Genomic DNA, 25,424 nt, shown 5'->3' on the forward strand with positions numbered 1-25,424 from the left:
CACACACACACACACACACACACAACCCCCCAGTCACGATCAATCAATCCACTGTGTCTGGCTCAGGGTCGCGCCGCAGCAGTTAGCGAGGAAGAGGAGGAGGGAGAGGAGGAGACGATAATATAAACAGCCTCTATTGTGGTGTTAATATCTACGGCAGTGTTTAGTGCAGGACGGAAGGCCCTCTAGACCAGGAGGCTGCAGCGCAACACAGGAAGAGATGGCAGGAGAAAAGGAGGGGAGGAGGAGAGGGGAATCGCCTTCACTCTGCTGCATTTACTAGGAATGGATGGGCATCGGGGGAAGGAGAAGGGGATGATGTGGAAGGATGAAACAGGGATGATGAAAGGGACAGGATGGTAAAGGGCAAGAAAGATGGATACTGGAAAAGAGGCAAGGGTAAGATGGACAGTGGTGTCCTTTGTGAGCTTTTAGCATGTACAACTTAACATGCAAAATCCATCCACACCTGGTTGGGATGTGTGGCCTTCGAATGCCTAGCCACGTACATCCCTTTGCACTGGGTTTTGTACATGTAGCCTATATATTGTATACACACGTCAAGCTTTTGCTGTGAAATTAGGCTTCAAATAAAAGCCACTATCATTACTATTACACTTACATTACTATTACACTGTACTGTATCATTCCTAGGGTTAAACAATTCTGGTAACTTTCCCAAAATTCCCCAAATCCTGATCGGAGGATTCCAGATTTCCTGATTCCGGGAATCTTCCAAAACGGAAATCCAGAAAAACCTGCAAATTTGGTCGAAAGTGACTGGAATTTGGGGAGCATAATCATTCCTGTTATTCGTCTACTAATAATGAGTGTAATATGTCTGTATCTCCTGTCCTAACAATAGCCATCGGCATCCCATTAAAGATTTCACAGTACTGGTTTTAATGTCATTACCAGTGTGCTACAGTCAGACAGTGCTTCAAAATGGAATGACTGTGGCTAAACTTGGCCACTCACTTTAATCTACTTGGGCTTGCTATAAAGTGATTAGCAAGCGGTTATTTTTAGATTCTAATGCTAATATTGGACAACTTGACAACTGTGTTATGTCAAACTTAAATGTAGCAAGTAGATAGCGATGACAACAGCTTTTCAGAGACACACAACTGAAGGAATGGATCAAAAAGCACTTCAAATAAAACTTGATCAAAAAATAATTTGAGCTAAATGGAGCTCTTATTGTCATAAGGCACGCAATGACAAATGTAGCTGCAATGATCAGCACTTTCTCTCAGTCTACCACCAGATAGCACTGTGAGTCTATCACCTGTCGATTGGCCAATGGTATATTCCACTGTATTGATCTATGAGAGAATCCAGGTCAGGTCAATCCATGTAGTTTTATCTGGGGCTGCGTGTGGACAGTGTTGACCACAGAGTCTAAAAACAAACTGCGGGGGCGACACTATTCCCTATTAGTTTCTGATACAAGTTAAATAGATCAATATCATACCAAGCCTATAAGTCATACCATGAAACAGGGTTTTCCGTTCGCAGGCAATAGCTGCCCCCCCCCCCCCCCACACACACACAAAAAAAGGTAAATAAAACTGTTGCCCAAATTACCAGGAAAAAAAATCCCATTGCGAAATACCAGTCGATTTAAATACATTTGACCGTCATACTTATCGTTCTATATGTTAATTTGCATCCTTTTGTGGACTTAAATTGGCCTGTGTGCGTTGTCGTTAGTCATCATGTATCTTATTTACCCAAAACAACTGTCACACTTGCACAGTATACAGAGCCTACTTTGAGCGGGATTTCTCCTGCAGATCCTCAACTGGTTGCTGCTGGCGTAAAACATGTGCTTTCACAAGCTCATTCATTGTGCAACAATTCTAAATGCAATCGTGTGTTAATAACTGTTTTGGTGCATGATTAAAAAGAGCAACTATTTGTATTTATCAACTGGTAATTGAAGCGCGCCTCCCATTCACCATTCAAGTGCAGGCAACAGACTGTGAGCGCATCACCCACCACTTTACAATGTGAGATTGAGGCAGTATGCTTTTTGAAAACATACACAATTGTCTGAAACCTGAATGTTTTACTTCATATTATGAAGGATTGCTTACCTTGCTTCAAAGTAGACTATAGGCAAAAACCAACCATGGACGGCATTATTTTTAAAAAGACTTCACAGGCGGTGAGGGAGTTTCAAGTTTGAGGAAGTGTACAATCTATCCTACCATTCCCACCGCTTTCACATGCACATTTTTATTTGGATTATAATTCATGGAATTTGTTTTTATGGGTCGACACATTTCATTAAGCGCAAATCAAGTCTGACATTTTAAAGTGGAAATGACAAACTTGACAAACCTTTTTAAACCTTGAATGCACTGCAAGTTTGCATTTCCTGCCTTCCAGGAAAATTCTCAGTAACAAAAGAGTGATCAACTTAAGATCCTTAATTGTACATCCGTGGTAAGATCATCCTAGTTTTACACAGGAAGCAGGAGCAGGAAGAAACAAATGAGTTCTATGTATGACATAAAGGCCTAGGCACACAGGGGGTTTACATTGCTTCTGATACATCCAGACACGGAAGGAGAATCACCATAGCCTTCACTACAGGTTCCCCGAACCAGTTATCCTCCAGTGAGCGTTAGCCACCATGTGTTATAGCCTAGCGCCTGACTGATCCCAGTTCACCATTCCAAATGCTCTCCATGCTCCACTGGCTCTTTATCTCTCCCAGAGTTGTTCCCGGAACAGTGACTGTGGAGCAGAGATGAAAGCTAGGCTGATTCTCTATGGCCATACGCCATAGCCATTACAGAGCCGAGGGACTTCATAGGGATGGAGGGATGGAAAGGGATTGGAGAGAGAGACGAAACAAGGGATTTGTTGGGTCTTCTTTGGTCGCCTCATGGGTTTAGCTGGCTCAGCTTACAGCTTTGGAAGCAGAGGGAAACTGTGTAATGTATTCATGTGATTGGTTATCATGGTTCATGGTTATGTGTCTTCACATTTTCTTGTAAAAAAAAGAAGGAAATATAGGCATGGTTTTAATGAAATGGACTTTGATCGCTCCTCGCCAGTATCCCCAAGGGAAAGCCAGCTTCCATCAATGGCGAGGTCAAAATCGATGAAAAGAAAATCCTCACAGGAGTTTAAGTTTTCCTTGACTTTACAGGCAATGACACTAGACTGGTAGACTTTCTCCCTGAGAGTATAGGCAAACAGCAAACAGGCCGCTATTAGCATACATTAATGGCATCTTTCAGTCAAGTTGGTAATCTTATCTTCAGCAGTAGGTTTAGGTTCTGTATTTTTTTAAGCCATGTTTAATCATGTCATGCATTTTACATAGATAGACCCACCCTGTCGGTCATCTCATAGTAGTTTTCAGTGACAGCTGTGACCACTATAGTGACCACTATTCTACCATATGCTACCAGGGCTTTTATTTCTAAAGCCCTTCGTACATCAGCTGATATCTCAAAGTGCTGTACAGAAACGCAGCCTAAAACCCCAAACAGCAAGCAATGCAGGTGTAGAAGCACGGTGGCTAGGAAAAACTCCCTAGAAAGGCCAAAACCTAGGAAGAAACCTAGAGAGGAACCAGGCTATGTGGGGTGGCCAGTCCTCTTCTGGCTGTGCCGGGTGGAGATTATAACAGAACATGGCCAAGATGTTAAAATGTTCATAAATGACCAGCATGGTCCAATAATAATAAGGCAGAACAGTTGAAACTGGAGCAGCAGCACGGCCAGGTGGACTGGGGACAGCAAGGAGTCATCATGTCAGGTAGATCACAGTGGTCACTTCATTCTAGAATAATGAAATTATTAATTTATCTTCCGTTGCATTTTCTGTGTCTGTGTCTATTTGTAAATAACAGCTGGTGCACAAAATCTAATATTAAGGAAGTCTCAAGGTTTTTCTAGCCTGAGGTAGAGTATCTAATGATAAGCTGTAAACCACACTATTTACCAAGAGAGTTTTCATCTATATTTTTTGAAGTTGCATTTTTGGGTGGTTTGTTACTATAAGTAAGCCTTTCACTGTTAGTCTACACCTGTTATTTATGAAGCATGTGACGATTAACATTTTATTTGATACTGTATGTTGTTGTATGCTATGTGATGGTTTGTCATGAATGAGCTGTGCTGCTGAAGCATTCCACTGCCTAGTTTTCCCTCTGTTCGTCTTGTGTTATATAACCATGTATGCCTTTTCTATTCCAAATGTCAGTCAATCAAACGCAGCCTTTTGTTATCATGGTCCGATTGCAGGAATTCAGTTAATTTCAGTTGACAGGATCCTTCAGTGCGTAATCTACTCAGGATCCATCTGTCCGCTACTCTCATTACTACGGAGCAGCAACCAACATGCATGTCAAAGTATCACTCCTCTCTCAGTACCACAATTTTGAGTCCAAGTTATGGAAACAGTGTTACAGTCTGCTTTTCCAGAGGTGGTCTGCATGATGGCTTTTATGGGTTCTTCAGTATGAAATACACTAAATACTCCTTCCCTTTAATTAGTTTTCTTAAATTCTGGTTGCATTACGGACACTCACACGTCGACCGTACTTTCACACACTCCTTGATTAAATAATTATCATAGAACATCAGTCGACATCACCAGAACTAACACTGCTTTGTCCTCCGGTGACTTCCGGCGCCGACAGAGATGACCGCCTCGCTTCGCGTTCCTAGGAAACTATGCAGTATTTTGTTTTTTTATGTGTTATTTCTTACATTGCTACCCCAGGTAATCTTAGGTTTCATTACATACAGTCGGGAGGAACTACTGAATATAAGAGCAACGTCAACTCACCATCATTACATTTAAGTCATTTAGCAGACGCTCTTATCCAGAGCGACTTACAAATTGGTGCGTTCACCTTAAGACATCCACGACCAGGAATATGACTTTCCCGAAGCGGATCCTGTGTTCTGCCTTCCACCCAGGACAATGGATCGGATCCCAGCCGGCAACCCAAAAAATCGACGTTATCAAAGGGGCAAACGAAGCGGTCTTCTGGTCAGGCCCCGGAGACGGGCACATCGCGCACCACTCCCTAGCATACTACTCGCCAATGTCCAGTCTCTTGACAACAAGGTTGATGAAATCCGAGCAAGGGTAGCATTCCAGAGAGACATCAGAGACTGTAACCTTCTTTGCTTCACGGAAACATGGCTCACTCGAGAGACTCTATCGGAGTCGGTGCAGCCAGCTGGTTTCTTCACGCATCGCGCCGACAGAAACAAGCATCTTTCTGGTAAGAAGAGGGGCGGGGGCGTATCTCTTATGATTAACGAGACGTGGTGTGATCATAACAACATACAGGAACTCAAGGCTAATCTGAAAACAAGACTCCTTAAATTCAGCATATCATTTGCGCAAGCAGGGCTGGTAAAACCCTGGATCATTGTTATTCTAACTTCTGCGACGCATATAAGGCCCTCCCCCGCCCTCCTTTTGTAAAAGCTGACCACGACCCCATTTTGTTGCTTCCAGCCTACAGACAGAGAATAAAACAAGAAGCTCCCGCGCTCAGGTCTGTTCAACGCAGGTCTGACCAATCTGATTCCACGCTTCAAGACTGCTTCGATCACGTGGATTGGGATATGTTCCACATTGCGTCCAACAACCACATTGACGAATACGCTGATTCGGGGAGCGAGTTCATTAGAAAGTGCATTGACGATGTTATACCCACAGCAACGATTAAAACATTCCCAAACCAGAAACCGTGGATTGATGGCAGCATTCGCGCGAAACTGAAAGCGCGAACCACTGCTTTTAACCAGGGCAAGGTGACCGGAAACATGACCGAATACAAACAGTGTAGCTATTCCCTCCGCAAGGCAATCAAACAAGCTAGGCGTCAGTAGAGACAAAGTAGAGTCGCAATTCAACGGCTCAGACACAAGAGGTATGTGGCAGGGTCTACAGTCAATCATGGATTACAAAAAGAAAACCATCCACGTCGCGGACCAGGATGTCTTGCTCCCAGACAGACTAAATCACTTTTTTGCTCGCTTTGAGGACAATACAGTGCCGCTAACACGGCCCAATACCAAAACCTGCGGACTCTCCTTCACTACAGCCGACGTGAGTAAAACATTTAAACGTGTTAACCCTCGCAAGGCTGCAGGCCCAGACGGCATCACTAGCCGCGTCCTCAGAGCATGCGCAGACCAGCTGGCTGGTGTGTTTACGGACATATTCAATCAATCCTTATCCCAGTCTGCTGTTCCCACATGCTTCAAGAGGGCCACCATTGTTCCTGTTCCCAAGAAAGCAAAGGTAACTGAGCTAAACGACTACCACCCCGTAGCACTCACTTCCGTCATCATGAAGTGCTTTGAGAGACGAGTCAAGGCACATACCACCTCCACCCTACCTGACACCCTAGACCCACACCAATTTGCTTACCGATCCAATAGGTCCACAGACGACGCAATCGCAACCACACTGCACACTGCCCTAACCCATCTGGACAAGAGGAATACCTATGTGAGAATGCTGTTCATCGACTACAGCTCAGCATTTAACACCATAGTACACTCCAAACTCATCATTAAGCTCGAGACCCTGTGTCTCGACCCCGTCCTGTGCAACTGGGTACTGGACATCCTGACAGGCCGCCCCCAGGTGGTGAGGGTAGGTAACAATATCTCCACCCCGCTGATCCTCAACACTGGGCCTCCACAAGGGTGCGTTCTCAGCCCTCTCCTGTACTCCCTGTTCACCCACGACTGCGTGGCCATGCACACCTCCAACTCAATCATCAAGTTTGCTTACGACACTACAGTGGTAGGCTTGATTACCAACAACGACGAGACGGCCTACAGGGAGGAGGTGAGGGCCCTCGGAGTGTGGTGTCAAGAAAATAACCTCACTCAACGTCAACAAAACAAAGGAGATGATTTATTATGGACTTCAGGAAACAGCAGAGGGAGCACCCCCCTATCCACATCGATGGGACAGTGGAGAGGGTCGTAAGTTTTAAATTCCTCGGCGTACACATCACTGACAAACTGAATTGGTCCACCCACACAGACAGCGTTGTGAAGAAGACGCAGCAGTGCCTCTTCAACCTCAGGAGGCTGAAGAAATTCGGTTTGTCACCAAAAGCACTCACAAACTTCTACAGATGCACAATCGACAGCATCCTGTCGGGCTGTATCACCGCCTGGTACGGCATACTGCTCCGCCCACAACCGTAAGGCTCTCCAGAGGGTAGTGAGGTCTGCACAACGCATCACCGGGGGTAAACTACACCTACACCACCCAATGTCACAGGAAGGCCATAAAGATCATCAAGGACAACAACCACCCGAGCCACTGCCTGTTCACCCAGTTATCATCCAGAAGGCGAGGTCAGTACAGGTGCATCAAATCAGGGACAGAGAGACTGAAAAACAGCTTCTATCTCAAGGCCATCAGACTGTTAAACAGCCACCACTAACATTGAGTGGCTGCTGCCAACATACTGACTCAACTCCAGCCACTTTAATAATCGAAATTGATGTAAATTGATGTAAAAATGTATCACTTGCCACTTTAAACAATGCCACTTAATATAATATAATGTTTACATAACCTACATTACTCATCTCATATGTATATGTATAGACTGTACTCTATATCATCTACTGCATCTTTATGTATCACTAGCCACTTTTTTACATATGCCACTATGTTTACATACCCTACATTATTCATCTCATATGTATATACTGCACTCGATACCATCTACTGCATCTTGCCTATGCCGTTCTGTACCATCACTCATTCATATATCTTTATGTACATATTCTTTATCCCCTTACACTTGTGTATAAGGTAGTAGTTGTGGAATTGTTCGGTTAGATTACTCGTTAGTTATTACTGCATTGTCGGAACTAGAAGCACAAGCATTTCGTTACACTCGCATTAACATCTGCTAACCATGTGTATGTGACAAATACAATTTGATTTGATTCGATTCTTTCATGTTTTGCTGCCTGTAAATTGAGCACGGGCGGAACCTGGCGAACCTCTGTTCAACATTGATTCTGGCAACCAATGGCAAGTTATTGGAACTCATCACGGCTCTGAGCTATGGGCTGCCCAATTCTGTATTGGTGCTGCTACTGCTTTTCAATCTGGGCCCATGATCCTCTGATGCTACGATGTTGCATTTGATTGATTCAGAGATTGTGGAGTTTACATGCGTTCCTGCAGTATTGTTATATGACCATGATTGTGTCAGCCCAGTGGTCCAGTAGCTATGTTAAATAGGTAGAATATTCTCATATACCAGCTCATCCTGCCTCAGGGAATCCAACCGACGTTGCATCTATATTGCAGGCGGTTGGCTAGGTTAATTAATGGCAGGCGGGTTCATACTACTTACGGTTGCATAGTTAGAATATTTCCCATGTACCAAGATCTTGCCTCATCGAGGGTACCCGGCAGTGTGTCATTGTGAGAAAATGAAAAACGACTGCATAAGCTCATGCTACACATACAGTGCCTTCGGAAAGTATTCAGAAGACCTAGACTTTTTCCATGTTTTGTTATGTTACAGCCTTATTCTAAAATGGAATAAATACATAGAAATCCTCCGAAACCTACACACAATACCCCATAATGACCAAGTGAAAACAGATTTTAAAATAAAAAACGAAAGACCTTATTTATATATTAAGTATTCAGGCCCTTTGCGATGAGACTTGAAATTGAGCTCAAGTGTATCCTATTTCCATTGATCATCCTTGAGTTGTTTCTACAACTTAATTGGAGTCCACCTGTGGTAAATTCAATTGATTGGATATGATTTGGAAAGGCTCATACCTGTCTATACAAGGTCCCACATTTGACAGTGCATGTCAGAGCAAAAACCAAGCCACGAGGTCGAAGGAAATGTCCGTAGAGCTTGCGTCGAGGCACAGATCTGGGGAAAGTTACCAACACATGTATATGTATATACTGTAATCTATATCATCTACTGAATCTTTATGTAATACATGTATCACTAGCCACTTTAAACTATGTCACTTTGTTTACATACCCTACATTACTCATCTCATATGTATATACTCTATACCATCTACTGCATCTTGCCAACACATTTCTGCAGCATTGAAGGTCCCCAAGAACACAGTGTCCTCCATCATCCTAGACACTGTGCTTCTACATCTGCATTGCTTGCTCTTCGGGGTTTTAGGCTGGGTATCTGTATAAGCACTTTGTGACAACTGCTGATGTAAAAAGGGATTTATAAAATGCATTTGATTGATTGATCGATAGCTACCATATTGTACATTTCTCTGCTACAACGATTGAGGCTATGTTTGAAGTGTATAGCTCTCTTACAAAGTAGGGTTTCCCTTCAAAGTGAATGTATAGTCTAGTAGTTGTGGATTATACATTTCAACAAGGGTTTTGGCAGTGGAAATGAAGGAAATATCAAGTAAGTTAGCTACTCCCCACAAGCATTGGCTAAACACTTTTCTCTCAGTGAATTTTCTCTATCTGCCTAGAAGGTCAACTTCCACTAGAATGCAGCTCCTATCCATGCTATTGAAAAGATTCCGCCCATAATTTCCTTCGTAATTGCCTGCGCGGCTCCTCTACCCTGAGATAACGCTGGACAAAGGAGATTTTTTTTGTTGTTGAAAAATTAACACATTTTCAAAAATGCTCTAGCTCCCATTAAAGTTTTCTATTGAGAGTGGAGGAGTTATCAAGGAATGAAAGGAGAGAAATAACAAACAGTTCCCTCTCTCTCTTACAAGGCCAGTCCCTACCTTTGCCTCTCCCTTCTCCATTTCACTCTCTCTCACAGGCACACACTCTACCCTCTCTCTCTCTCTGTCCATCTCTCCTTCTCTCTTCCTATCTCAACCACCACGCACATGTCACTCCTTGTGTGAATAAAAATCTCTCTAACAACAAGGTTATCTTTGGGCAGTAGAACTCTCTCTTCTTCTCTGTCTGATCTGTGAGTCATTCACATGTGGCTGGGCCAGTCACAAGTTCACCACGCCATCTAACAGATGCTCCTGTCCTGGATCAATGACCTTTCATCTAGCCGGTCCCCATGTTAACAAACCCTGTTTAACTCCACAGAATTGAAGGGCAATGTAAATTTCAACCTAGCCTGAGGGGAACCCAAATCCGACGTGGACTCAAATATTATTATATATTTTTTTTCAACTACGTTGCTGTGCTTGACTAGCATGCCTGGAAAAATTAGGCTGGGAGGATGGCCCATAAAGTGCAAAATCCCTCCCATCTGGCACTTAAGGCAGGCTCAAGCAAACGGCTCAAAGTACTTGAAGGATTGTAAATACAATTTGAACCCAGGTCTGATTCAAATACAGATCTATCGGCTATAGATTAGTGTTACATATAAAAGTCAATATAAAGGCTATTTGTGTTGAAGAGGCTATTTAGAGGCTATTTGTGTTGAAGAGGCTATTTAGAGGCTATTTGTGTTGAAGTGCATCAAGGGACAGTGTATTGAGGTACGAGAAAGACGGGTTTACGAGATCTGTCTGTGCCCTTCACCTTTTCCTCTAATTGCCTCTGGATTTATTATTGATTACCTGGAGCCCCTTACACCTTTTCCCCATGTAACCCCGTCATAGGGTCTTACCAACCGCTTTCTCACCTCTGTGTGTATCATGTGATTAGGATTATTGATCTCGGGGAGAGACCGTGCATTTAGGGTGACCACATTTAAAATACCAAAATGTGGGACAACCGTGTGATTTTCCGGGACATTCGTGGGACAGCGTAGTCGACATGAAAAAACATTTTTGGGTAGGGAATGCAAAACAGTTAGGAAGGGAGACTTTTAAAATGGGATTGAGTGAAGTTGCAGCAAATATGTTGAATGAGCAACAAATGAGCATGGAGAGCCTCACAAGTTTGACGAAATTACCTTATATCTTTCAGTCTAATATGGCTATTTACTTACTCATGTACTGTAGCGCGTCGTCAGAAGCATGCTTTTTGTAAGTAGTTAGTCCTAACTGTCCTCTCCAGGTTTAGCTAGAATTCTGCCCCAAAGCATTTGAGAAATGTGATTGGTTATTGGCCCACTTCTCGTCTTGTGCAGAATATCAAATCTCACATCCTAGTTTCATGAACTAGGCGTAACAAAGTAGAACATTAGTATGATATGTTACGATTGGTATGGTTACATAAGACAGATGGTTACTGAAGGCAAAACAAAAGTAAGGTGGTTGGTCTTGGTTGGTCAGGGGTGGATGGGTAGTTGTGTAACGCAAGCATCTACCAACCCAAAGGTTGCGAGTTCAAATCTCATCACAGATAACTTTAGCTAATTCGGAACGTTTCATCTACTTACTACTTTTTAGCTACTTATGATGTAAGCTAAACCTTCCCCTAATCTTAACCCTTTTAGCTAACCCTTCCCCTAACCCTAACATTAACACTTTAACCTAACTCCTGAACTTATTCCTAAACCTAACCCCTAACCTAGCTAACATTAGCTACAGTAGCTGGCTAACGTTAGCCATCTAGCCACTTAGCTAGAATTCGTAACATATCATACGTTTTCCAAATTCCTAATATATTGTACATTTTGAAAATTCATAACATATAATCCGAATTGTTATTCGTAACATATCATACAAAATGGAGAATCTCAAATATATGTACAGAATAATACGAAATGCTCTGGAACCATCATTGCTGCAATCTAAACAATGACTGGAGAAGTGTTGAACATCATCACTACCACATCCTTATGATACATACTATATTTTCAATTTAACTGCAAGAGACAGGTTGGAATGTCTGACAGAAATATGGGTCAAAACTTCCTGGGACATGAGGTCAGTTAGTATCACCACTTTATCTTAAGAATGTGAAATGTAGAGTAGAGAGAATGATTTAGTTCAGCTTTTATGTATTTCATCACAATCCCAGTGGGTCAGAAGTTTACATATACTCAATTAGTATTTGGTAGCCTTAAATTGTTTAAGTTGGGTCAAGCTTTTCGGGTAGCCTTCCACAAGCTTCCCACAATAAGTTGGGTGAATTTTGGCCCATTCCTCCTGACAGAGCTGGTGTAACTGAGTCTGGTTTTTAGGCCTCCTTGCTCGCACATGCTTTTCAGTTCTGCCTGAAAATTTTCTATAGGATTGAGGTCAGGGATTTGTGATGGCCACTCCAATACCTTGACTTTGTTGTCCTTAAGCCATTTTGCCACAACTTTGGAAGTTTGCCTGGGGTCATTGTCCATTTGGAAGACAATTTGCGACCTGACAAATGTCTTGAGATGTTGCTTCAAAATATCAACATAGTTTTCCATCCTCATGATGCCATCTATTTTGTGATGTTCACCAGACCCTCCTTCAGCAAAGCACCCCCACAACATGATGCTGCCACCCCTGTGCTTCACGGTTTCACCAGACCAGAGGACATTTTTCCAAAAAGTACGATCTTTGTCCCCATGTGCAGTTTCAAACCATAGACTGGCTTTTTTATGGCAGTTTTGGAGCAGTTGCTTTTTCCTTGTTGAGCGGCCTTTCAGGTTATGTCGATATAGGACTCGTTTTACTGTAGATATAGATACCTTTGTACCTGTTTCCTCCAGCATCTTCACAAAGTCCTTTGCTGTTGTTCTGGGATTAATTTGCACTTTTCGCACCAAAGTACATTCATCTCTACGAGAATGCGTCTCCTTCCTGAGAGGTATGACGTCTGCGTGGTCCCATGGTGTTTATACTTGCATGCTATTGTTTGTACAGATGAACGTGGTACCTTCAGGCACTTGGAAATTGCTCCCAAGGATGAACCAGACTTGTGGAGGTCTAAAAAAACAATTCTGAGGTCTTGGCTGATGTCTGTTGATTTTCCCATATGTCAATCAAAGAGGCACTGAGTTTGAAGGTAGGCCTTGAAATACATCCACAGGTACACCTCCAATTGATTCAAATGATGTCAATTAGGCTATCAGAAGCTTCTAAAGCCATGACATCATTATCTGGAATTTTCCAAGCTGTTTAAAGGCACAGTCTTCTTAGAGTATGTAAACTCCTGACCCACTGGAATTGTGATACAATGAATTATAAGTTAAATAATCTATCTGTAAACAATTGTTGGAAAAATTACTTTACAAAGTAGATGTCCTAACCGACTTGCCAAAACTATAGTTTGTTAACAAGACATTTGTGGAGTGGTTGAAAAATGAGTTTTAATGACTTCAACCTAAGTGTATGTAAACTTCCGACTTCAACTGTACACACACACGTACACACACACAAAGGTACATACACACACACACTCACTCACACATACGTCTGTTTGTCTTGTCCCGTCCCAAGTATATATATTTTTCTTATTATATATTTCTTATACATTTTAAATATATTTTTTTAATATCAATTTCCATCTACGGACTGAACATACTCTCCTGCAACCCGCCTCACCCAATGTGGTCAGAAGCTATCAGAAGCTAGCCAGCTAACTAGCTACTAGCTAGTAGTCAGTTAGCCACTGCTAGCGGTCATCACCGTTAACTCCGACATCAGCCAGCCTCAGCCTGGTCAATTCCTGCCTGTCTGCACAGCGCAATATTAACCCAGAGCATATCGGACTGCTTTTTCTCCACCTCATTTCCGGATTCCTACCTCAATCTCTGAACATTTACACCGGATCATTGCAGCTAGCTAGCTGCTATACGAGTGGCTACTCCTGGCTAACGTCTCTGTCCCGAAGCAAACACCAGTTAGCCTGGAGCTAGCCTTGAGCTAGGCCCGTCTCCCGGCTAGCTAAAGACGTCCATCAGTCAATTCTTGGGCTACAATACATGTTTTGCCAATTGGCCTGGACCATTTTACTGCCGACACGGAGCCCCGCCGATCCATCACAACTGGTCTGCCGGCGTAATCGTCCAAGGGGGTTTCAGCAGGCTCATCCGTTGCGACGTCCCCCGAAGGCCCATCTACTAGCCTGCGAGCCCCAGCCTGCTAGCTTTCTGAATCACTGTGTCTCCAGCTCGCCTAGATACTCACTGGACACTATGATCACTCGGATACACATGCCTCTCCCTAATGTCAATATGCCTTGTCTATTGCTGTTTTGGTTGGTGATTATTGTCTTATATCACTGTAGAGCCTCCAGCCCTTCTCAATATGCCTTAGCTAGCCCTTTTGTTACACCCCCCACACGTGTTGACCTCACCTGGCTTAAATGGTGCCTCTAGAGACAAAACCTCTCCCATCGTCACTCAATGCTTAGGTTTACCTCCACAGTATTCACATCCTACCATACCCGTGTTTGTACATTATGCCTTGAATCTATTCTTCCGCGCCCCGAAATCTGCTCCTTTTACTCTCTGTTCTGAACGCACTAGACTACCAGTTCTTATAGCCTTTAGCCGTACCCTTTTCCTACTCCTCCTCTGTTCCTCTGGTGATGTAGAGGTTAACCCAGGCCCTGCAGCCCCTAGCTCCACTCCCATTACCCAGGCGCACTCATTTGTTGACTTCTGTAACCGTAAAAGCCATGGTTTCATGCAAGTTAACATTAGAAGCCTCCTCCCTAAGTTTGTTTTATTCACTGTCTTAGCACACTCCGCCAACCCGGATGACCTAGCCGTGACTAGCCTAGCCGTGACTGAATCCTGGCTCTGGCTCAAATCATAACATTTCCATCCCTAACAATAACATTTTCCGACAAGATAGAACTGCCAAACGGGGCAGAGTTGCAATCTACCACAGAGATAGCCTGCAGAGTTCTGTCATACTATCTAGGTCAATTCGAGCTTCTACTTTTAAAAATCCACCACTCACCGTTGCCGCTAGTTATAGACCCCCTTCAGGCCCCAGCTGTGCCCTGGAAACCATATGTGAATTGATTGCCCCCATCTAACTTCAGAGTTCGTACTGTTAGGTGACCTAAACGGGGACATGCTTAACACCCCGGTTGTCCTACAATCTAAGCTAGATAGCCTCAATCTCACACAAATTATCAAGGAACCTACCAGGTACAACTCTAAATCCGTAACCACGGGCACCCTCTTAGATATCATCCTGACCAACTTGCCCTCTAATTACATCTCAGCGATCATTGCCTCATTTCCTATGTGCGTAATGGGTCCACGGTCAAACGACCACCCCTCATCACTGTCAAACACTCCCTAAAACAATTCAGCGAGCAGGCCTTTCTATTCGATCTGGCCCGGGTATCCTGGAAGGATATTGACCTCATCCCGTCAGTAGAGGATGCCTGGTTGCTCTTCAAAAGTGCTTTCCTCTCCATCTTAAATAAGCATGCCCCGTTCAAAAATTTTAGAACTAAGAACAGATATAGCCCTTGGTTCACCCCAGACTTGACTGCCCTTGACCAGAACAAAAACATCCTGTGGTGTTCTGCATAAGCATTGAAAAGCCCCCACGTAATGCAACTTTTCAGGGAAGTCAGGAACCAATAGGCTAGCTTTTTCAAACAGAAATGTGCATCCTGTAGCATTAATTACAAAACATTTTGGGACACTGTAAATTCCATGGAGAATAAGAGCACCTCCTCCCAGCTACCCACTACACTGAGGATCGGAAACATTGTCACCACCGATAAATCTACGATAATCGATCATTTCATTTCATTTTTCTATGGCCGGCCATGCTTTCCACCTGGCTACCCCTACCCCGGCCAACATCTCAGCACCCCCTGCAGCAACTTTCCCAAGCTCCCCAGCTTCTCCTTCACCCAAATCCAGACAGCTGAAAGAGCTGCAAAATATGGATCCCTACAAATCAGCTGGGATAGACAATCTGGACCCTCTCTTTCTAAAATTATCTGCCGAAATTGTTGCAACCCCTATTACTAGCCTATTCAACCTCTCTTTCGTATCGTCTGAGATATCCAAAGATTGGAAAGCTGCCACGGTCATCCCCATCTTCAAAGGGGGAGACACATTAGACCCAAACTGTTATAGACCTATATCCATCCTGTTCCACCTCTATGCAGACGACACCATTCTGTATACATCTGGCCCTTCTTTCCTCCAAACGATCTTCAATGCCATACAACACTCCTTCCAGACCTCCAACTGCTTTCAAATGCAAGTAAATCTAAGTGCATGCTCTTCAACCGATTGGTGCCCTCACCCTCCCGCCCCGACTAGCATCACCACTCTGGACGGATCTGACTTAGAATATGTGGACAACTACAAATACCTAGGTGTCTGGTTAGACTGTAAACTGGTTAGACTGTAGACTGTAAACAGGCAGTTAACCCACTGTTCCTAGGCCGTCATTGAAAATAAGAATTTGTTCTTAAACTGACTTGCCTAGTTAAATAAAATAAAGGTAAAAACAAAACTCTCCTTCCAGACTCACATTAAGCATCTCCAATCTAAAATGAAATCCAGATTTGGCTTCCTATTTCGCAACAAAGCCTCCTTCACTCATGCTGCCAAAAATAACCTTGTAAAACGGACTATCCTACCGATCCTTGACTTTGGTGATGTCATTTACAAAATAGCCTCCAACACTCAACTCAGCAAATTGGATGTAGTCTATCACAGTGCCATCCGTTTTGTCACCAAAGCCCCATATACTACCCACCACCGCAATCTGTATGCTCTCGTTGGCTGGCCCTCACTACATATTTGTTGCCAAACCCACTGGCTCCAGGTCATCTATAGGTCTATGCTAGGTAAAGCCCCGCCTTACCTCAGCTCACTGGTCACCATAGCAACACCCACCCGTAGCACGCACTCCAGCAGGTATATTTCACAGGTCATCCCCAAAGCCAACACATCCTTTGGCCCCCTTTCCTTCCAGTTCTCTACTGCCTATGACTGGAACGAATTGCAAAAATAAAGTATTCAGACCCCTTGGATTTCTTCACAATTTATTGTATTACAAAGTGGGATAAAAAACAACATTTTTATAACAAAAATGTACACAAAATATTCTGTAATGTCAAAGTGGAAGAACAATTCTAATATTTTATAAAGATGAATAGAAATGGAATAGCTAAAATATAGTGGTTGTCTTGAAGCTCAGTTTAGAAAGACGACGGTATCTCTGATGTGTCTGGGTGGTTTAAAAGCATAATTGTTAACCATGCTTAAAGAGATATTCAATGTCTGATTTGTTATTGTTACCCATCCACCAATCACTGCCCTTCTTTATGAGGCTTTCGAAAAGTGCCCTGATCTTTGTAGTTGAATCTGGGTTTGAAATTCAGTATTGACTGAGAGACCTTACATGTGTAGTATGTATGGGGGAAAGAGAAAGGGTTAGTCATTAAAAAAAATCAGGTCAGCCCCTATTGTTTCACACAGTGATTTATGTGATTTGTTAAGCCACATTTGACTCCTGAACTAATTTAGGCTTGCCTAAACAAAGGGGTTGAAAACTTATGCAACGACTATACGGTATTTTTGTTATACATTTTTATATACAGTATACAGTGCATTCTGTAAGTATTCAGACCCCTTGACTTTTTCCACATTTTGTTACATTACAGCCTTATTCTAAAATGGAATAAATACATTTCTATCCTCATCAATCTACACACAATACCTCAAAATGAAAACAAGATTTTGGAATAAAAAACAGAAATGCCTTATTTGCATAAGTATTAAAATCCTTTGCTGTGAAGACTCGAAATTGAGCTCAGGTGCATCCTGTTTCCATTGATCATCCTTGAGATGTTTCTACAACTTGATTGGAGTCCACCTGTGGTATATTCAATTACATTGTTCATGTTTTGGAAAGACACACACCTGTCTTTATAAGGTCCCACAGTTGACAGTGCACGTCAGAGCAAAAAACAAGCCATGAGGTCAAAGGAATTGTCCGTAGAGCTTTGAAACATGATTGTGTCGGAAGGGTAGCAAAACAATTCTGCAGCATTGAAGGTCTCCAAGAACACAATGGCCTCCATCATTCTTAAACGGAATACGTTTGGAACTACCAAAACTCTTCGTAGAGCTGGCTGCCCGGTCAAACTGAGCAATTGGGGGAGAAGGGCCGTGGTCAGGGAAGTGACGAAGAACACAACGGTCACTCTGACAGAACTCCAGAGTTCCTCTGTGGAAATGGGAGAACCTTCCAAAAGGACAACCGTCTCTGCAGTACTTCACCAATCAGGCCAGACGGGGGGGGGGGGGGGGGGGGTGGAGTACAGAGAGACGGAGCAAAGCACAAAGAGATCCTTGATGAAGACATGCTCCAGAGCTCAGACTGTGGCGAAGGTTCACCTTCCAACAGGACAACGACCCTAAGCACACAGTCAAGACAACGCAGGAGTGGCTTCGGGACAAGTCTCTGAATGTCCTTGAGTTGCCCAGCCAGAGCCCAGACTTGAACCCAATCTAACATCACTGGAGAGACCTGAAAAGAGCTGTGCAGCAACGCTCCCCATCCAACATTTACATTTACATTTAAGTCATTTAGCAGACGCTCTTATCCAGAGCGACTTACAAATTGGTGCGTTCACCTTAAGACATCCAGTGGAACAGCCACTTTACAATAGTGCATCTAAATCTTTTAAGGGGGGGAGGGTGAGAAGGATTACTTTATCCTATCCTAGGTATTCCTGAAAGAGGTGGGGTTTCAGGTGTCTCCGGAAGGTGGTGATTGACTCCAACCTGACAGAGCTTGAGAGGATTTGCAGGGAAGATTCGGAGAAACTCCCCAAATACAGGTGTGTCAAGCTTGTAGCAAGAAGACTCGAGGCTATAATTGCTGCCAAAGGTGCTTCAACAAAGTACTGAGTAAAGGGTCTGAATACGTGTAAATGTAAATGTGATATTTCCGTTTTTTATTTGCTTTGTCATTATGGGGTATTGTATGTAGATTCATGAAGGGAAAAAACAATTCCATCCAATTTATAATAAGGCTGTAACGTAACCAAATGTGGAAAAAGAATGGACTGTATACAGTATACAGTGCAGTGATTTTCTCTATTTTTGCATATTTTTGACACTGAATGTTATCAGAACTTCAACCGAAACCTAATATTAGATAAAGGGAACCTGAGTTTACGGATAACAAAAACAACAGATACTTATTTAATTTAAAAAGTTATGCAACACCCAATTCCCCTGTTTGAAAAAGTAATTTCCCCCTTACACTCAATAACTGGTTGTGCCACCTTTAGCTGCAATGACTGCAACCAAATGCTTCCTGTAGTTGTTGATCAGTCTCTCATGTCACTGTGGAGGAGTTTTGACCCACTCTTGCATGCAGAACTGCTTTAACTCAGCAACATTTGTGGGTTTCCAAGCCTGAACCGCTCATTTCAAGTCCTGCCACAACATCTCAATTGGGATTAACTTGAATGAAAATGAAAATAAGTCAATTAAACAAGTATGTACTTGTTGAAATGTTTGTTCATTCAGGTTGCCTTTATGTAATATTCAGTTTTGGTTGAAGATCTGATCACATTTAGTACCACCTTCACCAATTAAATCGATTTGAATCCCACTTTGTAACACAAGAAAACGTGAAAGAAATCTAAGGGGTCTGAATACTTTTGCAAGGCACTGTATGTACACACACACACACACACACACACACACACACACACACACACACACACACACACAGAGAGAGAGAGAGCAGTGGTTGGGCTCCCACTGATAGGAATTCCCTCCTGCTAGCCCTGGGGTGTGTTTAAATACCAAACTGATCCACAGTTCCTATTACCAGACTTCCGACTGTCAGAACGCAGACACTCACAGTTCACAGTCGGGACCCCCGAGACACCATCTCCCCCTGTCGACTCACTCTCTCTTAGATTCTCTCTCAGATTCTCTCTTTCAGTCTCTCGCCCTCTTTCCTTCGCTGTCAGTCTCTTTCTTAGATTCTCTCTCCCTCTTTCACTCACCGTCAGTCTCTCACTTAGATTCTCTCTCCCTCCCTCCCTGTTGGTGAGGGGCTTTGTGGTGGAATGTGTGGGCATTGCTTCCTTTTATGTGGTTGTACAATTTAAAAGCATTTTTAGGATGTTGATTACTAGCGGGTTTAGTCATAATTCTGCTCTGCATGCATCGTTTGGGGTTTTGTGTTGCACACAAAGTGTAGTTTTTACAGAATTCTGCATGCAGAGTCTCAATTGGGTGTTTGTCACATTTTGTGAATTATTGGTTGGTGAATGGACTCCAAACCTCACAACCATAGAGGGCAATGGATTCTATAACTGATTGAAGTATTTTTAACCGTGTCCTAATTGGAATGTCGAGTTCTATGTTCCTTTTAATGTCGTAGAAGGCCCTTCTTGCCTTGTCTCTTAGATCATTCACAGCCTTGTGGAAGTTACCTGTGGTGTTGATGTTTAGGCCGAGGTAAGTGTAGCTCTTTGTGTGCTCTAAGGCAACGGTGTCTATTCCCAGGCAATTAACCGCTACAGTACCAGTGTCTCGTCTCCAACCATTGCGAAAATGTGTGTGTGGGTGACCCTGGAGGGTGAGTCAGAGAGTCCCAGGTGAATTTGGGAATTGGTGGAATGGAGAGGATGGATGAGTTACTTTGTCTAATCTCCTCAATCTCTTATTGATTAGAGCACTGAGCCCAGGGGATAACATCAGTTGAAAGGACAAGCTGCCACGGGAGGCGGAAGGGGAAAATAAGAAGCAGGTCCAATCAGATCACTGAACCTGAAGTCATCTGTGAGAGTGAGTGCACCCACTTTCTCCTTAACTTTGTGTTTCATGAAATCTACAGCTCAGCTGTGTCTAAAACTAGGGATGTGAACATTTAAACATTAAAATGTTTAAACGAAGTTGGGATCGTTAACGTTAAGAAAAATTGTTAACGTTAAAAAAAATAAGGTTGTAGCCTAACTAGATGGTAGGCTATAAAGGCCTGGGGAAAGTTGTGTAATATAAATAAAGCCAGACAGGAAGAGACAATCTTTAGGCTACTTTGATGAACTTGTGAGGCATGCAAGACAAGATATTGCAAGATACAGATTACCAAGACATTCTTTCTGCCTGCCCCCTCTACCTTCTTCCTCACGCTGGCTTGCCTGCTCTTACTCTTTGCTAATGATGCGTGTGTTCAGTCTTCAGTCTGTCTTCAGTCTGCTGCGTGTCGAATGTCCTAGCCTATTCTTTGACGATAGGCCCAGCGTTACTGAAGTTGCGAGACATTGCAAGCTGAGAAATTGCAAGTTTCAGCATTCCATTGCGAAATACACCTTTCGATTGCCGATAGATAGGGCTAGTGCACAGTTCTGGTGCCCCTCCCCTCTCTCTCCGGTCCTCGCTGGCTCGCTATGAAAGATGCAAGTGTTTGTGTTCACGGAAGTAAGGCAACTAATCAGTCTCCTCTGTTCCAAAAACACTGAATCTTAGGAGTCAATTCCTAGCGGAATCGATTCTTGACACTCAGAAATGGGAATCGCCACCTGGAGTCGACGTACAAGGAGTCGAGGAATTGACAAGGAATTGTATACAATTTTCGTATCTTTTTAACGGAAAAACCAATAAACAAAATCCCTATCTAAAACCATCGAAAACCATGTCACCAAGCTTTCCTAAAGCAGCTGAGTGTTGTCTCTCGATAATAATTGTCTTCAAGGTCAGTGGACTAAGAGGAAGTTGCCAATAACTAATTGCAGCTGTAATGTAATTGCAGATGAGTGGCGGGGAGAATATAGACAAAGCAGGCTGAAGACTTCCTACCTTTTTCTTGTTGATGGGGCAGATATAGAAGTTAGAGACCACGATAGTTGTCCCAGGCATCAGGTTTAGCTTGCTGTAGGTGGTGCCATAGTCACTAGACCTGAGGAGAAACAGAGAGAGAAAGAGAGAGATCAACATCGTGGGTCTGATTGAATTACAGGTTGTACAAAATCTTTGCATCAACATAAACGGAGTTCAAATAGAATCTTATTAACCCTTTCTCACACAGAAGAAGCAGTAATTATTTTTGTAAAACTGCAGCACTCTTGAGCCATTTTCTTTTTATTACCATTCTCCACTGACGAATAACCGTGGGCTAGGGGCGAACCAGCAAACACACTGGCAAATCACCAAAATCTCAAAATCTGGCAGTTTCATGAGCAGGTGATGGTTAGGTGACAGCTATGGAGCAAGGACCCTGAGATTCTGAGATTGATGGTCAGCTCCTTGAGGATATTTCTCCAGCCTAGCCAAATCAAACACCTAGCGATGGCGCCGCTAGTGCCGGGAAAGTAATTGTTTGTGACATTTTTGCTCGCCAAGGGTGAAAAAGGTATGGCAGTCTGTGGGAAATTGACAGGCGTATTTTATTCTGAGTCAATTGCATTCATTTTGCGAGACTGCATATTCTTCATGTTTGGTGTGAATCAAACCAAAGTATAAAGGAGACTCAGATATAACTGTAAACACAGGCCAACCAACAGGTATAGCAGACACAGAGGAACTCTATATTAAAATATATTCAATTGGCATGATTTCTATTCCAGTATTGCACTATTGCCAGTAAGGATACCCCCGAAGGATACCCCTGAAGTGGTACGCTTTTCTAAAGAGATAGTCAGTCCAACCTCCTGAACCAGATTGGAATGGAAGTGCTGCTGTGCTGAATTAGAGAGGTGAGTGGAGAGAGAGCATTGAGCATTCAGTGTTGAAGAGAGGAAAGGAAAGAGGGGATGGGAGAGGGGGCTGGCATGGGAGGCCTTGATGAAGGGGAGTGATCAGAGATCAAGTCCACCCGGCCCCACTCTGAACCAGACAAGTGGATTTACTTTACAACGTTACCATCTTACACTCAGCAGGGCAGCAACCACAATGGTTGTCACACACACAGACACATGGGTATTAGAAGAGGAAATACAGTCGCACATGCAGGTTAGCGTTTTTTGTTCTTGTTCTGGAGGTAGGTCTGCAGAGTGGCCAGTAGCTGGAACAGCCACAAAGTCATAGAATCTGATTTTAAACTTAACCCTAAACCTAAACTTAAACACACTGCTAAACCTAATGGCTAACCCTAACCTTAAACTAAGACCAAAAAAAATCACATTTTGATTTTCATTCACTTTTACATTATAGCCAATTTTGATTTTGCATCCGTCCTATCTAAGGGGAAAATCGCTCAGTTCTTGTCCTCCAGGACAATAACTTATGACAATAAACGTCAGCCTGCCAGAACACAGCGGGCAGACAGATATGCACCCACAGACAGATACAGAAATGTACACACAAACATGTGTATGGCCACGTGTGGCCACACTACACAAACACACACACACAGAGCGCCCACACACACGCACACCAAGTCGTCACAATCCCCGATCCATTCGGCAAAGCTCTGGATGAGTGCTCTGACAGAGCTGCACAAAAAAGGAGTGGCCTAGTAGGGGTTGAGCTATTTCTTCACGTCCCCGCGGTCAGCAAGTAGTGTTTTCATCTTCCCCAGTGCACTGTGGGGGTCGTTTAACCTGGGTAACTCAGAGACGACAGACAGATCCCGCTGATGGCTGAGTGTGTTCGGAGCCAGAGCTTACTGCTTAACTCGAAGCTGTGTACTGACTTTGCTGCTGTTACTGAGGCCTACTTGGAGAGGGATGGGAGATGAAGTCCATAGGCTGTCAGTCAGTACCTTTTAAAAACCTAAGCACACGTGAATTTTGATTGCTTTCTTGAAATGGATAGTTCGCTGCCACATTTTAGCAGACACTCCTATCAAGAGCAACGTACAGTCGTGAGTGCATTCCTTTTTTGTAATTTTCCCTCGTGGGAATCAATCCCACAAAACCTAGCATTGCAAGCGCCATGCACTACCAACCGAGCCACATGGGACCCTCAAAGCTTCTCAAATGAATGTCTCGCTTGCACTGACTCTATGCATACTCACAAGACGATACACTGAGTGCACAAAACATTAGGAACACCTGCTCTTTCCATGACACAGAAAGATCAGATGAATCCAGGCGAAAGCTATGATCCATTTTTGACGTCATTTGTTAAATTGACTTCAATCACTGTGGATGAAGGGGAGGAGGCATAAAAGGCTCCCTGTTAACCAGAGACAATTGAGACATGGATTGTAAGTGAACAATGTAAGTGCCTTTGAACGGGGTATGGTAGTAGGTGCCAGGCGCACCGGTTTGAGTGTGTCAACACCTGCAACACTTCTGGGTTCTTCACGCTCTCAACAGTTTCCCGTGTGTATAAATGGTCCACCACACAAAGGAGATCCAGCCAAAATAAGAATGTGTTCTTAACTGACTTGCCTAGTTAACTAAAGGTATAAAAAATAAATAAAAAAATCTGGGGTACACGGAAATGGTGTGAATTAAAACCGAGGATTTACCTCTGCCTGAGGTCATTTTCATGAAGAAGGATGAAAAGGTGAGGCCGTTCTATACCAATTGGTATCAAAAGAATTGCTGGCCGTGCCTGCTTTTTGTAAAGTCTGAGCCTTGGGTCGAAAGTGGGGTACAGTGACCTGAAGAACATCGATCGTTCAGCTAAACGGCAAAACAAAACAGGGCTCATATTGTAATGAAACGGGCAGGGAGCAGGCCTCGAACCCTCAACCTTCTAGCCTGAAGTCCAGCGCGCTATCGACTGTGCCCCAAAAGCATGCTCAAGCGGCAGAGTCGATATCCGCGGGGTAATTGCATGTTACGATCCTTTACTTGCTGAACATGTCGAACTTTCGACTGTCTTTTCTGGGATACCGAAAGTTATTCTGAATTGATTTGATAACTTCCATCGCATCATCCGTAAAAATGTTGTTTAAAAGAGAGAGGTTGACACAGGGCATTTTTTTGCGTGCGCTCAAGTAGGCTTTCCACTTTCCACCTGTATTTATTTAGCAAAGATGATAACACATAATCACTCTGGACAGACACAAGCAAAAACTCATGACATAAATGTTGCAGCAGTCTAGGCGACACCTAAACATTAGAAATATGACATGCTGTATGGGATGAAAACAATAATATTTTTCAGTCTGATCAACTGTAGGCCACTAATAAGAGCAGCTGTACACATCCTATGCACCCTGTCCATCTGGTCAGGGTAAACTAATTGGCAACGTTACGTGCGGTGCGTCAGTGAAGTGGATGATCAGGGCTGATCAGGGCTTTATTCAGTAACGTTTCTTGGGCTACTTTGATGTGTCAAGTGGACGGGATGTGCAGTCTGTTTAAAACTTTATGAATTTTGAGATGTCTGTGTTTTTCATAGAGAAACTCGTTGTCCAAACCTACTATGTAATGGAATGTATCTGCTATTTGTATTTACAGCTAAATCCCCTCCGGTTCCCTGATTTAAGAGGTGATGACCACTCCAATCCACGACTATTGTCAACTCTCTCCTGACATGAACTGAAGCAGTGTCTCATGTACTCTCTCATCCACTGGCATATTGAATGTTTCCTCTCCAAGCACTGTGAGTACCCTTATCAATGTTCTCTCATTACTGTATGTAGAGTCAATCACACACACACAAACACAATCAC

General features: G+C 43.3%; 1 protein-coding gene across 5 annotated transcripts in view; it reads right to left on the reverse strand.

Moving 5' to 3' along the window:
- Window positions 1-25,424, reverse strand: part of LOC115139084 (VPS10 domain-containing receptor SorCS2-like) — a 347,718-nt gene that overhangs the window by 166,950 nt on the left and 155,344 nt on the right. For all 5 annotated transcript variants that reach the window (XM_065025557.1, XM_065025555.1, XM_065025556.1 and 2 more), the window contains exon 3: window positions 21,653-21,752. In XM_065025557.1, coding sequence (XP_064881629.1) covers window positions 21,653-21,752 — 100 coding nt within the window. The remainder of the gene's footprint in view (window positions 1-21,652; window positions 21,753-25,424) is intronic.

Source organism: Oncorhynchus nerka, linkage group LG12, assembly GCF_034236695.1.
Source record: "Oncorhynchus nerka isolate Pitt River linkage group LG12, Oner_Uvic_2.0, whole genome shotgun sequence".
Classification (NCBI taxonomy): domain Eukaryota; kingdom Metazoa; phylum Chordata; class Actinopteri; order Salmoniformes; family Salmonidae; genus Oncorhynchus; species Oncorhynchus nerka.